At 42.1% G+C, this 15978-nt stretch overlaps 1 protein-coding gene across 2 annotated transcripts in view; it reads right to left on the bottom strand.

Moving 5' to 3' along the window:
• Zfyve26 (zinc finger FYVE-type containing 26) overlaps nt 1-15978 on the bottom strand; it is a 72137-nt gene that overhangs the window by 48904 nt on the left and 7255 nt on the right. For both annotated transcript variants that reach the window (XM_070031481.1, XM_070031487.1), the window contains exons 4-14: nt 15479-15568; nt 13414-13936; nt 12407-12537; nt 10817-10981; nt 10585-10673; nt 9496-9659; nt 7492-7695; nt 5010-5621; nt 4708-4794; nt 1679-1747; nt 1126-1277 (exon numbers count right to left, since the gene is read on the bottom strand). In XM_070031481.1, coding sequence (XP_069887582.1) covers nt 1126-1277; nt 1679-1747; nt 4708-4794; nt 5010-5621; nt 7492-7695; nt 9496-9659; nt 10585-10673; nt 10817-10981; nt 12407-12537; nt 13414-13936; nt 15479-15568 — 2286 coding nt within the window. The remainder of the gene's footprint in view (nt 1-1125; nt 1278-1678; nt 1748-4707; nt 4795-5009; nt 5622-7491; nt 7696-9495; nt 9660-10584; nt 10674-10816; nt 10982-12406; nt 12538-13413; nt 13937-15478; nt 15569-15978) is intronic.

The raw sequence follows: 15978 nt of genomic DNA, 5'->3' as shown, positions 1-15978 counted from the left end.
TCCCTAACAAAACTCACTAAAGATTCTGACCTACACATCCAGTCTGACACATTGGAAGAATGCCATTTTATGCTATTGAGTTTAACCAAGAGCATAAGATTCTTGCATTTCTCACAGGTTGTGGCATATCCTTTTACTATCCCTATGAGGAGAAAAAGGCAGTTTACATTTAACTCCAATTTTCAAATAAGGATATAGCAACTGAGTCTCTCCGTTGGCAACTCTATACCAAAGACATTCTAAGTTTACTAGCCTCTTATTCCTTTTTCCCCCCTAGTATAGGGGTTTGAATTCAGGGCCTTTGCCCTGCTCAGTTTACTTGCTTGGATGTTGTTCTATCCCTTAAATTATGTCTCTTGCTTGGCTTTTTGCTGGTAGTTTTAGAGACAATGCCTTGCAGTTTTTGCTTGGGTAGACTTTGAATCATTATCCTTTGGATCTCAGCCTTCTGAGTTGCAAAGACCATAGGCATGAGCTACCAGTGACTGGCTCTCTGCCTTCTTATGTTTTGAACTAGCACCCTATTAGTAAAACATGCAACATGGTTTTAACTATAAACAAAGAGTACAAGAAAAAATATTTCACTGTTTTGCAGTGGTGGGATTATGGTTGCTTAATTCTTTTTTTTTTTTTTTTACAGGTTCAAATCTTTAGCTTAATTCTTTCATCTTGTTAAAATGTTATGTTAAGAACACAAATAACAGGCTGGGACGTTGGCTCAGTGGTAGAGTGCTTGCCTCACATGCATGAGGCCCTGGGTTTGATTCTTCAGCACCACATAAGCAGAAAAATCCAGAAGTGTTGCTGTGGCTCAAGTGGTAGGGCTCTAGCCTTGAGCTGAAGAGCTGAGGGATGGTGCCCAGGCTCAGAATTCAGACCCCATGACCAACAAAAAACAAACAAAAACAAAAACACAAATAATGCAACGTCTCTAAATCAGTGATGCTGAGGACTGAGTCTGGATACACAGAAACTTATTTCTACTTTTCTAGCTCACATGTCTCTTCAAGTGTTCCTGGGTGGTTTTGGTGTCTGGGCTTTATTGAAGCCCAGTGTGCCACAGTCAACTAGGGATTTGATCTAGCATTCTTTCCTATGACAAGGTGGGGCTGAGGATTCCCTTACCTGATGAGCTTCTGCAAAGTTCCCACGAAGGATGCAGGATGCTAGCAGTGACTCAGGTGGGGAGAACATCATGGGGATGAATGAACTTTGAGATTGGGGCTGTGACTGGCCATCCAGCTCATTCCGTCTAGACACACCACTCACACTTCCCTCTGCAGGGACATAAGAGCGTGAGCAGTCAGGGAAAGCAAGAACTAAGGCAACAGGATGCCACCTTTCATTAAAGTCTTATCTTCTTAAAGTCCTTCTCCAAAGGTCTGAAACAACCTTCCTTCATGTGAAGAGACAAACACATGGCTCTCATCTTAGAACACAGAACCAATTGCTTCTTGTGTATTTGCCTCTTAGGCATTTTTCTCTGCAGAGGAGTAGCTGAACTGGCAATGTAAACAGCCCTTTCCCTTTTCCCAGCTGAAATCCGTTTGTCTGTGGACCCATTTTCTTGAACATAGGCATTTAAATAGGCTCAGTCCTGGTTTTTACACCATGGAATATGACAGCTCTATTGGGACAAAGCTGCTTAAATCTGACAACTGATTAGGGACCCACATACCTGAGGTACTTGTGCTCAGCTCACTACTTGTACTTTCCAGGGACAGGTTGGAGCCTCTGTCCAGTCCATCTAGAAGAATCAGGAAAAAGAGAAAAATCAATCAACTCCTTACACTGTAAAAAGTGTGATATCAGCTTACAAACCAAGATCTGGATAAACTGAATACTACACCAGCTATACCTTTTATAGCAAGGGTTAAATGCAGGTTTATTATGACCACAGAGTTCCCTTTGGTAGTAGTTTATACCAATGGTTCCCAACTTGTGGGTTTTAGAGCTCCTGAAACTCTCAAGTGATTTCTAAGGATCAAAAACTGCTATCTTCTCACTAAGACTAGCATTACTGTGAAAAAACAAAAGCAACCACAATTATGAAGCAGGAAACAAAATAGTACAATAAAAGAAACAGTACAAAGAAAGAAAAAAAGTGTCCTCATACTTGAAAAGGTAAGTAGGAAAACCAAAGTATAAGAGCTGGCCTGGCAAATACCAAACTGTTCAAAGACCTGGAGGAAATACTTCCAAGGCCAGATTTCCTGAAGTGTTAGAGTTTACCAAGAAGGTTGTCTGTCCATTTGTGTGATCATATGGTATTCTATCATTCAAGTCCACTTGAATCACTGTTTGCACTTGTAGAAGGAGCAGACAATCACAGGGAAGAGGTGATGGAAGTACATTCTTGGGCTAGATGGCCAAGTAGATGCAAAATCTGCCTTCTGACCCAGATCAATAACCAAGTGGCTTTGGGCTAACTTAGAAAATCAGCCTTGAGGTCTCTTATGGCATCTTCTTCTGCACTCAGTACACTCACTTTCCTTATTGCACTTAATTGGAACCCACTCATTCTTTGATGCCCAGTTCCAGATTCAACACCTTCATAAATTTTTTTCCCCATTACTTTGGAGGCCATGCTGATGCCCCCTTCTAAAAGAATTCTTTGTTTTGTGGTAGTACCTCAGTTCAGTTTGGCTTTTTGTATATACTGGGTATGTTGGTATATTATAGATTCTTTGATGGCAAAGGCTTAGTTTATGCCTCATTCAAGATACCTAGTAATACTGTTTTGCTTGAGGCAATTCTTATTTAAAAATACACTCCTAAATAATGCCACTACATTTAATTCTTCTAGGAACTTATTAGTCGCAAGACAAAATAGAAAAAGACTTAATAGTACAGAATGACATGCTTTCCTTTCTACATAAAGCGTTTTTTATAATTAAATAAGAAAGATGAGCCCAATAGAAAAATGGACCTTATGCCCAGTCTGTTAATCCTAGCTTCTCAGAAAGCTGGGATCTGGAGGATTATGGTTTAAAGCCAGATGAAGCAGAAAAGTCTGAGAAACTGTCTTCAATCAAAATAACCAGCCAAAGAAGCTAGACTAGAAAGTGATAAAGTGCCAGCTGATTAAACAAACTGAGTAATTGAGAGGCCCTGAGTTCAAACTCCAATATCAGCAAAAGAAAAAAAAAGTCTTCAGGTATGATTTGATAGGCACAGAAAAATGTTATTGGCTAATAAAGGTTAAAAAATTAAAGCCAGGCGCCGGTGGCTCACACCTGTAATCCTAGCTGCTCAGGAGGCTAAGATCTGAGGATCACAGTTCAAAGCCAGCCTGGGAAGGAAAGTCCGTGAGACTCTTATCTCCAATTAAACACCAGAAAACTGGAAGGGGAGCTGTGGCTCAAGTGGTAGAGTGCTGGTCTTGAGCTCAAGAGCTGGGAGACAGGGCCCAGGCCCAGATTTCAAGCCCCTCGACCAATCCCCAGGCCCCCCCCAAATTTCAAACTATAAAAATTATACAATGAAATATCATTATTCTGTTAGCAATTTAAAATAATCTGATATTACTCAATGATAGTCAATATGTAAAGAGGCAATCACATATTTGTTAGAAATATAAATTGGCCTACCTTTTTACACTGAGTTCTAAGGCAATTTGGTAATATCAGTATATATTGTATTTATTTTTGATGGTACCATGTTTGAACTTAGGGCCCTGTGCTTGCTAGATAGGTGCTCTGCAATCTTAACTATGTCTATAATCCCCTTTTGTTTAAGGTTACTTTTCAGATAGAGCCTTCCCCCACCTCCCCTGCGGCTACCTAGATTCTCTTTCTTTCCCCCTTCCCTAGCTAGAATTACAGGAGCATGTCACTACATCATCTTGTTTAATGAGCAAAGATCTAGAAAACTTTGCCTGGGATGATCCTGAACTGCAATTCTTTCATCTTTGTCTCCTGAATAGTAAGGATGATAGGTATGTGCTACCACTCAGTATCTTTGACCTAGCCATTCTGCTAGGAACTTACTCTAAACTCACAGAAGTATACACAACTATGCATAAGGTTGTTTTTTTTTTTTTGGTCTGGTCGTGAGCCTGAACTCTGGACCTGGGCGCTGTCCCTCAGCTCTTCAGCTCAAAGCTAGCACTTTTACCACTTGAGCCACAGCGCCACTTCTAGCTTTTTTTTTTTCCTGCTTATGTGGTGCTGAGGAATCGAACCCAGGGCTTCATACATGCAAGCCAAGCGCTCTAACACTGAGTCACCTTCCCAGCCCCTGTAGCACTATTTTTTAATAGTGAAAAACTGGACACAACTGAAATGTCTATGAGCAGCTGTGTGTATACAGGGCAATGGGATAGTAAGTAGCCTTTGAAATGTTAGGAGAAAGCAGTTTTTCTTAATATGTAGTATGGACCCATCTGTATGTGTAAAAGAATATAGTGAAAAAAAGCAGGTGGCAGTTCTTCACATATATATACACGCACACACATACACATATATATGTAATATATATAATACATCTGTATACATGAAAGGATATGCATATGTATGTATTTTGCATGGAAGACTTCTTTGAGGATATGTCAGAGACTATTAACAAGAGTTAACTTGGGATGGGGGGTGGCACTAATCTTGTAACACTTTCATTTGTTCTGACCATGCGTTCCAGCTTGAAGAGGTAGTATTCCACTTGCCTGGTGTATGGAAATGAGGCATGAGGAAAGAGAATTCTTCAGTTTACCTGCCCGGCTTCTTTTTGTCCGCCGACCCCGTCGGAGACTAGAGTGCCGTGCAGCAATGGACCGGTATCTTCGGGATGGCTGCTTCTCTGAAACAGCAAACAAGGAGAGTGATCCCCTTTGATCTGACTCAGTTCCTTTAGGGGAACAGGGAGATAACCTATCCTGAGTGCTGAGACGGAGAGCACTATACCAGTGTTTTGATGCTGGTTGCTGGGGTGGTATCTTGAGTTGTGATGCCTATGACTCCTACCTTACTTCCTCCCAACTTGTTAGACCTACCAGTTCTATTCTTTTCTCTTACCTGAACCTTGGTTGCTTGTTACCACCTTATATCTCCACTGGGCCTCAGAGAGAATCTTGGAAAATTGGTGCAGGCGGGTCTGCAGTCCTTCTCTGCTTCCTAAGCAGCTCTGGCCTTCTAGCAGGTTTGCATTCTCAGGGGAGCTATGGCTGCTGATCTCTTCCAGCTGCTCCTGAAGAAGCCTGAGGAAGGCCCCCATTGCAAATTCATCAGCCAGGAATCCACTGCTGCCACTAATAAAGTGCTTTAGATCCAAAAAGCAACTCCCATGAGGCTCTGAGAAACCATCTTTGAGCTCTGTCTTTAGGCAGTTTGGCACTGAATGTGCATGACCCCTGTGGGCGCCTAGGGAACTGTGTTCTGACTTCCTGTCAGGCTGTGCTATGTGTTGAGGGCTCTCAGATGGGGACCTCACATCCAAAGAGCCTTTCCCCTCAATGTCCTCATCCTCAGCATAATCCTCCGGCAGGTGAGGCTCTGGGTGAAGATCAGCAGAGGTGATGAGGAGCAATGAGAAGATGTTTTCAAGAAGTTCCAGGCACAAAGGGTCAGGGATCCTGCATAGGTACTGTTGACACTTGGCCAGGTATGTTGAGAAGAGATGAGAAGCACCTAAAGATGCAGGTGGAAGAAAAGAGAGGAAGTGAAAAGACAGAACGCACACATTAGCAACTTGGCTTGCTGGACTTGAGTCTCAGAACTTTAAACTTATTTCTTTATTTTTGTTTTAGCAAGAAGAAATTTACATCTGTGCAGAAGGGTGCTCGATCAGCCAAAAATCTGGCAAGCAAGCAAGAACACAGAACAGCTAGTCTGCTCTGATATTTATCTCTAATGCAACAGACCCTGACCCTCTGCTCAGACTTATTTATTTTTTTTAAAATGGCTTAAGGGAACTGAAGTAACAATCAGAAAAATATGAGATGACCCAGCCAGATCTCTTCATGACTGGCAGGAAGACTTTGCTATTTTAATTAAAAAGTATAGCTCACTGAACACTTGTTATTTTGTTTCTGCTTTTAAATTATAATTCTTGGGGCTGAGAAGGTGGCTCAGTGGTAGAGTGCTTGCCTTGCATGCATGAGGCCCTAGGTTCGATTCCTCAGCACCACATAAGCAGAAATAAAAAAGCTGGAAGTGGTGCTATGGCTTAAGCAGTAGAGTGCTAGCCTTGAGCTGAAGAGTTGAGGAACAGCGCCCAGGCCCAGAGTTCAGGCCCCACGACCATACTCCCCCCCCCCAAAAAAAATAAATAAAATATAATTCTTTTTTTTTGTTACAGATACTTCATGTTTTAGTTCCAGTAATGAAGGTGGTGTGCAGACTCTATGGTCCTCACACCTGTTTCTCTTCTTCCTTTCCTTTTTCCTCTCACTCCCCCGCTCTTTCCCACTTCCCTTCTTCTCCACGCCTTTCCTTTCTTCCTGCTTCTCTCCCTCTCCCTTTCTCCTTCCTTCCTTCAAAACAGACTCTTATTATATAGCTCAGGCTGTACTCAAACTTGTAATTCTCTTACCTCATCTTTCAAGTGATGGGATTAAAGATATATATCATCATGCCCTACTCCTCAGTTTATTTTACGTATGATCCCAAGTTGTCTAGACCTTACAAGAAAACACTCTGTAGTAAAAATTGCCCATGCTCAGAAGTGAATGTCTATTCCGAAGTAAGAGAGAGATAACTGAGCAATAATAGGCAATAATTGGCTGGAAATGTGGCTTAGCGGTAGAGTACTTGCCTAGCATGCATGAAGCCCTGGGTTTGATTACTCAGTACCACAGACACAGAACAAGCCAGATGTGGCATTATGGCTCAAGTGGTAGAGTGCTTAGCCTTGAGCAAAAGAAGCTCAGGGACAGTGCTCAGGCCTGAGTTCAGGCCCCAGGACTGGCAAAAAAAAAAAAAAAAAAGGAATGAGAAGCTATTAAGAAAAACAAGGGAGGATAGGCCACTAGGTTGGCATTTCTCACACTACAAATTACAACTCATTGAAATCAACTTAGAGGGTTGCATTGAAAGGATGAAATGAAATCTGATGTAGTGTCTGTCTGTAAGCCAAGTACTCATGAGGCTGAAGTGGAAGGACTGAGAGTTTGAGGTTAGCTTGGATTACGTTAGGTTATATTGAAACCCAAGCTTACATAAGTAGAGGAAAAAAAATACAAAACAGAAAAATAACCACAACTTAATCATTAAGTGTTCTTTTAGAAGAATAAAACTTAGTTTCGGTTTATATATCACATATATATGTATGCATGCACATACATAGAAAAAGCTGCCTGCCTTGGTAAAAACTGCAGTGTGATGTGAAATGTGAAAACAAGCAAGCAAGAAAGACAGTGTTTGGCAAACACTATACTAAGTGATCAAATTCCATTAAAGTTTAAACTAGTCATTTCCTTCAATCCTGGTGAGAAAAGGTAACCACAGGAAACACTGGGGGGAGCTCACAGCATCTGCCAAGGATTGGGGAGTACGGCACCTGGGGTGGGGAGAGAGTCCTTGGATGGCTCTGCAGTTGAGGCCAGGTCCTCAGAAGGGCTGTCTTTGCAGTCTCGGCACTGGGAGTACTGATGTGAGTTTACACAGAGGGCATAGATGGCATACTTCATAGCACAGAAACCCTGGTAGAGTGTCAGGTTCTGGCACTGGCTCAGGTGCTCAGGGACTGAAGCTTCAGCTGAATCTGAGATGTAGAGAGAAATAGGCTTTAGAGTTAAATATTTTTCAGGCACAAGCAGCAGTCATGAGCTGAAGCAGAAACTATACTTGTAAGTTCTTACCCTTTTTACTTTTTGCGAGTCTGATCTGTGTTCCTTTCCAGACCTTTCTCCTATTCAGCATCACACTAGTCCCCTTCAATTATTTTCCTCCATCAACCCTGCATCTACATGTCTCACCACCTCTACATGGCGTTGTTGTCCAGGGCCAGTACTTGAACCTTAGCCCGTTATTTCTCTTCTTTTAGCCTTTTCAAGTTCAGTGTCATGTGTATCTCAGTGGATTACTAGGGATCAGACTTACAATATTTCTCTGGAAAGCTTTTGTACTTGTGTGTGGGGGTCGGAAATCTAGATGCTTCAGAAAATCTGATAAACAAGTTGTCTTTTTTTCCAGAAACAAACATGGAACGTGGTAACACTGGTTTTACAATCAGTGGCAGAACTTTTGAAATACAAATTAAGGCGGGTATTAGTAGTTCATGCCAGGCTACTGATGATGCTGATTTGAGGATCACAGTTCAAAGCCAGCCTGAGTAAGTCCGTGGGACTCTTATCTCCAATTAACCAGCAAATCTCTGGAAACTGAGGTGTTGTTTAAGTGCTAAAGCATACACCAAGCTAGCTGAGCAAGAAGAGGCCTTGAATTTAAACTCATTACCATCAAACTGGGAAACATCTACTGTCAGAGAGGAAGATGATTACTTTTATATTTGAGTATTCTTGGCCCGTGAAGGCAGGTTGTGATTATACTATATTGTGACTTTTGACAGCAAAAACCAAGGTCTTGAATTTTACTCAAAGATCAAAGGCTAAAATGAGTTTTCATTAGTGTTCTAGGCAAGTCTTTCCTCTAAAATTCTTGATCTGTTCACTAGATATGAAGGAGATATGGGAGGAAAAGAAGGTACAAAATGTACTATGACAAAACTTATGGAGCATGAAGCCACTCAACAAGAATAGCTATAAACTCATGAGAAGTACAATTTGTCATGTCAAAAATGAAGTTTACAACTTGGGGGGGGGGAGGATTGGGTAGGAGGGGGAGGGAAGATGGGAAGGGATGGGAAGGGTAAACAAAGGAGGAGCCTACAATGTTTGATAAGAAATGTACTCACTATCTTGCCCATGTAATTGTAACTCCTCTGTACGGTACTTTCACAATAATAAAAAAAAAAAGAATAGCTACAAACTCTTGACACTGGTTATGGTGTAGATTCAGAGGGAAGTTTCTAGTTGTTTCACAGTGATTAGGATATGCTAGTGGTTCCTAAGATGATTCCACAGGACAAAGGATGTGAGATCAAGTCCAGGGGATATTTCTTCTACCTCCCCAAGGAAGGTGAGGAATGCTTCCATGTTCCATAATCTGACTGGGATAAACAAGGATAGCTCAGAGGGGCCCCCCCCTCTTTTTTTTTGTCAGTTGTGGGGCTTGAACTCTGAGCTTGGGCGCTGTCCCTGCACTCTTCAGCTCAAGGCAAGCACTCTACTGCTTGAGCCACAGCGCCACTTCCAGTTTTCTAGTGGTTTATAGGAGATAAGAGTCTCATGGACTTTCCTGTCCAGGCTGGCTTTGAACGTGATCCTCAGATCTCAGCCTCCTGAGTAGCTAGGATTACAGGAGAGAGCCACCGGCACCCAGCTTAGACCCCTCTCTTGACAGATATTTCAACAATAACATGTAGATAAATCTGATGCGGGATGAAATGTACAAGAGCTCTGTGAGAGGGAATCCTGTCTCAAGTGTTCTATTGCCAACTCACCATGCTCTTGAGGGAGGTCTTTGGCTGGTACTTTCTGTAAGAGCTTGAGAACCTCTTCCTCCCTGAGGCCTGGAAGGTTCGTAAGGTGATGGAGAGAATAGAGCACTGAGTGGCTGTCTCCACCATGTAAATGATACAGGAGATCTCTCTTTGGTATAGGGTGACTGAAAGAGAAAATTGGGAGGAGGCAGTTCACATTACTGTTTTTAAGAAAGACATTACTGTTCTGTTCCCTCTTGTTCTTCCTCTCTGGCCCAGCCACACAGGTTTTACTTCCTTAAACATGATTTTTTAGTAGGTCTAGAATACAATTCACCATTTCTTTACCCTTGGGGGAAGTACATCCATTGAGTCAGCTCTATTTTTTCTAGAAAGGACTGCCTTTCTGGCTAGTGGGGGTCTAGAAAGGGCCTGCAGGTAAATTTTGAAAAATATCTATCTTGTCTCAGTCTTTGCACTGACACAAGCATCTTTGGCTTGACTTTGGGCAAAGTCCCTTTGCCACTTCTTCTGCCAATCCTGCTTCAGGAAGTTCTGGGGAGGTAGGTGAAGAACAACAGAGGAATTCAAATCTAGATAGACTAAGTTATCAGGAGAAAGCAGGGCTTCCAAAATAGTTCAATGAGCATTTATTGAGTAAAAATGTGACTCATCCAAGGTACAATGTGACTAAGAATATGGATGGCATTAACTTGTTGTGCAACTTTGCTTAAGTTATTTTAATGGCTTTGGCCGTCAGTGTCCTACCTTTAAGAACATAATTGTCTACCTCATAGGATTATTTTGAGGCTTTATCATTTATGTAAAGGGCTTACAGATAGAGTAAGTACTTAGGAATGGGGAGCTATTTTTTAAAAAATAATTATTTTTATGTTGAAATTATCTTCTAGTTATAACTGAATGGTCACAGAGAAGGTAATGATTATTTATGTGTTCTTTTTCCTGGTTTAATACCTGGAACAATTATTCATGTCTGGTTAATAATATCAACTGAGAACACTGATGTGCTCTGTGTGTGGCCACACAGATAGAGCCCGGGGCTCAGTGTGCCCAATGGTGGGCAGGGGGCTGACCACAAAGGGGTTATACCTGCTCTGCTGGACACACCACTCCAAGACCTCTAGGTGAGCCCATAGGCCATCACAGGCATCCCTGAGGAACTCATCACAGCCTTGGTCCTGTGTTGGTACAACAGAAGAAAGAGATGACTCAGGCCTCTAGCATCAAGTGTTGTAACTAACTTTGGTACCGTACATTCTACTTAGGCTTGAGACCTCATGGTATTCATTTGTGGAGAAGCTGGGTGCAGGGTGCCAGATACCTGGGTCCTGTGGAGTGTCTGGAGCAGCCTCTTAGCTGACTCAAGGCTCTGACAGTGTGTCCAGCCGAGGAGCACGAGCAGGTGACTGAGAGGCCTGAATTCTCTATCAAGCAGGTAGCCTAGGTTTGAGAAATCTTCCTCTTTCAACAGAGTTAGTGCTGTTACCTGCAAACCAAAGAAGGCTGCTGTAAGCAGCTTTGTAGACTAGAAAGAATGAATTCCAGCTGGCTGCTCAGTTGGGAAAGAATTTTTTTGTGATTGTGTGTGTTGATTGTAGGGCTTGAACTCTGGGCCTGGGCACTGTCCCTCAGCTCTTCAGCTCAAGGCTAGCGCTCTACCACTTAAGCCACAGTACCATTTCTGGCTTTTGCTGTGTATGTGGTACTGAGGAATTGAACTTGGGGATTCAAGCATGCTAGCCAAGCACTGGGCCACATTTCCAACCCTGGGAAAGAAACTTCTTAGGACAGCAGGGGCAGTTCTGATATGACAGAGTGGACTGTTAAGTAAATTAAATGTTCACAAAAGCATGAGACACTTAAGCCTCTTGAAGTCAGGGACTGACTTGTGTTGTGATCCTAGTTCCTAGCTCAACAATTGGTACTCAGGATAAGATTCATAAATATCTGTTGAAATGAAGTTTACTTGTAACCTAGAAGGAAAAACAGTAATCAAATACCTGTCAGTGCTTATGGAAGTAATCCTATCTATTCAAGAGGCTGAGATCTGATGATTGAGATTTAAAGCCATCGCAGACAGACAATTCTGAAATTCTTATCTCTAATTAAACACTAAAAAGCTGAAAGTAGAGATGTGGTTCAAGTAGTAGTAGAGTGCCAGCCTTGAATGAGAAAGCTAAGTGATAGCCTGAGGCCGTTAGTTCAATTCCCAATATCAGACCAAACCCCCCCCCCCAAAAAAAAAACAACAACACATCTGGTTGAACCACTACCAAATATCCCCATGCTGCTGATCACATATATGGTATATAACATGTGAGCACCGTTATATATTACAGACTGTGATAGACAATTTGCTCCAGGAAAGTTAGAATGAACTTGTGACTTTAAATGAGCATCATTATTCCACAATACTGTGAATTTCCGGAAATTAAGTAATCACTCAATCACAATCAAAAAAAAAAAAAAAAAGAACCTCGGGGAAGGGAGGGAGGGAGGGGATGGTAGGGGGAAAACAATGGAGGGGGTAACAATGTTCAAGAGGAAGTGTACTCATTACCTCACTCATGTAACTGTAACCCTCTGTATAGTATCTTTACAATAAAAAAAGTAAAAAAAAAAAACAACAACAAAAAATTATAATCCTGCCATGATTCTTTCTCACATGCTCCAGGAAAGATGACACATCTCCAATGTCCTATTTCCTATAGAGTAACTACAATTATAATTAAGAAGGGAACTAGTTCCCAGACCTTCCTCTATTTACCCTGGGACTATGGGAAGGACAGAACCAAATGACATTACTAATACACAGCTGTTGGATGGATGAGTGGGAGAGAATTGTAGTATGGAAAAACCCAAGGAGATTTCTGGGTCCTTCTATGATGAAGAATAATTATATTTGACTTACCAAGATCTGCTCAAGGAAGTGCTTGTTGTTGCTTAGGCAGTAGAAAAAGGTCACTTTCCAGGCTTGGGCTGGGTCAGGAGTGGAGAAGAGGGCCAGCATTACCCGGTCAGGATCTGGATGATCTGGTGAGACTGAATAACAAACTAGACAGGGTTATTGGGAAACCTAGAGCTCTTCTTTCCTATATCAGAGTCCATTTGAAAAACTAACTGATGTACAAGTTAGCACTATTTTTGTGTGTATGTACTAGTCCTGGGGCTTGAACTCAGGGCCTATGCACTGTCACTGAGCTTTTTTGCTCAAGGCTAATGCTCTACCACTTGAGCTATAACACCATTTCTTGCTTTTGTTGATTAATTGGAGATAAGAGTCTCACAGACAGATTTTTCCTGCCAGGGCTGGCAATCCTTATATCTCAGCCTCCTGAGTAGCTAGTATAAGCTACTAGTACCTGGCTACAGCTTATCTTAAAGACATTTTTCTTCTCTCAGAAGCTTCTGGAGAGTTCTTTCCTGCAAAGTCTATTATGATACTTTTTTATCTGCCCCTAGAAAAGTGGCACTTTTAGAAAAGAACATCTTAAGGCCAGGTGCTAGTGGCTCACGCCTATAATTCTAGCAACTAAGAAGGCTGAGATCTGAGATTGTATTTTGAAGCCAGCCAGGACAGGAATGTCCAAGAGACTCTTATCTCCAATTAATCACCAAAAGTAGAAGTAGAGATGTAGCTCAATTGGTACAGTATGCCAACCTCGACGAAAAAAAGGCTAAGGGATGGTGCCCAGGCCCTAAGTTCAAGCCTTAGAACTGGCGAAAGAAAGAAAGAAGGAAAGGAAGGAAGGAAGGAAAGAAGGAAGGAAGGGAGAGAGGAAGGAGAAGAAAGGAAAAGCACATCTCATCATTTTTACTCAGCCTCTCCTGTTAGTAGTCTTAAACAAGCAAGGCACCAGTCAGAAAAGCTGGTATACTGAAATTACCAAAACACATGAATCAGCAAAGGGAACATACCTTTTCCTGAAGTTGTGGCTCTTGGTAGCCTTTCTGTAACTTTCTCTGCATATGTGTGGCTGTAGAGGGATAACAGGCTACGTCCAGCTTTGTGTGTAAGGCAGCTGAGCAGCCGCTCCTCCTGTAGGGGACTCCGCTCAGTCCTGCAGGCCTCCAGGAGTTCTTCACACAGGACACACAACTCAACCCCAGATGGCTCTGCAGGACAACGCAGAGTCCGCAGGGCTCCATAGATGGCATCAACTACTCTAGAGGGCTCAGAGGCAGGGTCCTGCAGCGTTCGCAGTGCCTTTCGAATGAGGTCCACAAGTGCCTTCTGCAGAGGCCAGTGACAGGGGCTGGTGCCATCATCCTCCCCAAGCAGGAGCTCCAACAGGGCCTGAGCTAGCAAGGGTGCCTGCTTCAGAAGATCCCAGAGTAGAAACTCAGCTTCGGAGCTGAGCCATGGGGTCCAATTCTCCTGCCTCTGACTTCTGCAAGGCACAGGGTCTACTGGGTCTTGTGCTAAAGTCTCATACAGCTCCTAAGTTGAGAATGAAGAAAGGGATGAGGGATAGCCATGTCCAGAATGTTATTACTTATATTAGCTGAGAGTTTAGTAGCATTAGCAAACATTTCTGTATGAGTTACTATATTCTAGTTACCATGTTCTATAGAAGAATCAAATAAACTGAAGGGGAACATGTTACTATTCTCTCCTTTTAACGAATGGGAAGATTGAGACTAACAAAAATTTAGTGAACTGTTCAAGGCTTCCATGCTCAAGCTGGTCCCTCTCCACTTCCCCCAAAATGTGTATAGAGGCCTGAATTGGAAACCATAAATTCATATGGAGTCTGGTTAGGTATTATGCAGTAAAGAATTTTTTTTTTTTTTTTTTGGGTCCAGTCGTGGAGTCTGAACTCTGGGCCTGGGCGCTGTCCCTCAGCTCTTCAGCTCAAGGCTAACGCTCTACCACTTGAGCCACAGCGCCACTTCCGGCTTTTTTCTTTTTGCTTATGTGGTGCTGAGGAATCGAACCCAGGGCCTCAGGCATGCAAGGCAAGTGCTCTACCACTGAGCCACCTTCCCAGCCCCATGGGCAGTAAAGACATTCTTAAGGAATCGTTTATTTCTTATCTTTCCATAAAACCTTTCTGTTTGAATGTATCCTTCAAAGGTTTACCCTTGGCAAGGTAGTGCATGCTGATGATCCTAGAACTTGGGAAGCTAATGCAGGAGGATCTATCTAGTCTTTGAAGCCATTCAGAGATGCCTCCTTATTAACTGCAAGAATGTGACAGAACTCACAAGTGCAAGTTTCCACCTTAAATTCTACTATAAATATGTCATTGGCCTGGGAAGTATGGTGCAATGGCTGAGAAATTTCCTAGCATGTCCAAGAACTAGAGTTAATTCCTTGTACCACAAAAACAAACAAACAATAAAAAAAAAAAAGAAATTGGGGCCTCAGAGCATACCTCAGGCATTTGAAGTAGTAACTGATATATGTTATATAAATACAGATAATACTTAGTTGGAATCTGCCCCAGCAAGTTGTTGTAAGGATTAACTATAGTTTAGTGTATCTGTAATAGGAAAAGGTAGTCATCAAGTTCCAGTTTCTCTCTCCCTTCATATTCTCTACCATCTACTGAACAAAAATTCAATCATTTCAGTTTAAATTCAAGTTATATATAATAATTTTGGACAATCCACCTCATGGTGGATTACCCCAGTCCCCCCACCCTTTTTTTTTTTTTTTTTTTTTGCCAGTTATGGGGCTTGAACTCAGGGCCTGGGTACTGTCCTTGAGCATCTTTTGTGCAAGGGTAGCACTCTACCACTTGAGACACAGTGCTACTTCCCTCCTACTTTTTCTGCGTATGTGGTACTAAGGAACTGACCTGGGGCTTCATGCATGCTAGGCAAGCACTCTATCACTGAGCCATATTCCCAGCCCTGTATTACCCCATTTTTAAACTCTCTGTTTTGCCTCCCTAAAAACACATCTTGGAGAACAGTTTGTTAGTGTCAGAAAGCTTAACTGGTTGAGTACACAGAGGGCTCCAGGGCTTACTCTCACCTTAAGGTGGTTCTCTGGAATGTTACCTTGGAGGTCTTCAGACAAAAAAAGAAACTCAAGCTTTCTCCGGAAAAGAGCAGGTAATAACTTCTAGAAGAATGGATAAGAAGGTAGCATAGACATTAGGCATATGTTTTCACTAACAAACCATAAGTAAATATTTTTCTTTGGTTAGTCTTATTTTGATTAGTTCTCTAAGGCAAAGTACTTCAACCATTAAATTCCTAGGTTTGTTTTCAGATACTTTTCTTTATAACAAAAATGGCTAAACTTGTATTGATCCTAATAACTAAAATATAAAACTCATATTTAATCAGCCTCAAATTCTACTGTTATTTTATGTGAACTTCCTTTCCTCCCTCCGTCCCCATTCTCTTAGCTGCCTGCCTGCCTTTCTTTCCTTGGTGTGTCCAAAACACTGATTGTTGGTAAGCCTGAGATTCTGGCTCACACAGTCCTCTTTTGGCCCAACTCTCTGTTTTGGGTATTCACCATCCACT

This window comes from Dipodomys merriami, unplaced genomic scaffold (assembly GCF_024711535.1).
Source record: "Dipodomys merriami isolate MVZ:Mamm:240054 unplaced genomic scaffold, mDipMer1.0.p SCAF_1, whole genome shotgun sequence".
Lineage (NCBI taxonomy): Eukaryota > Metazoa > Chordata > Mammalia > Rodentia > Heteromyidae > Dipodomys > Dipodomys merriami.
Note: the sequence above shows the minus strand (reverse complement) of the source record. Positions and strands in the feature narration are given on the sequence as shown.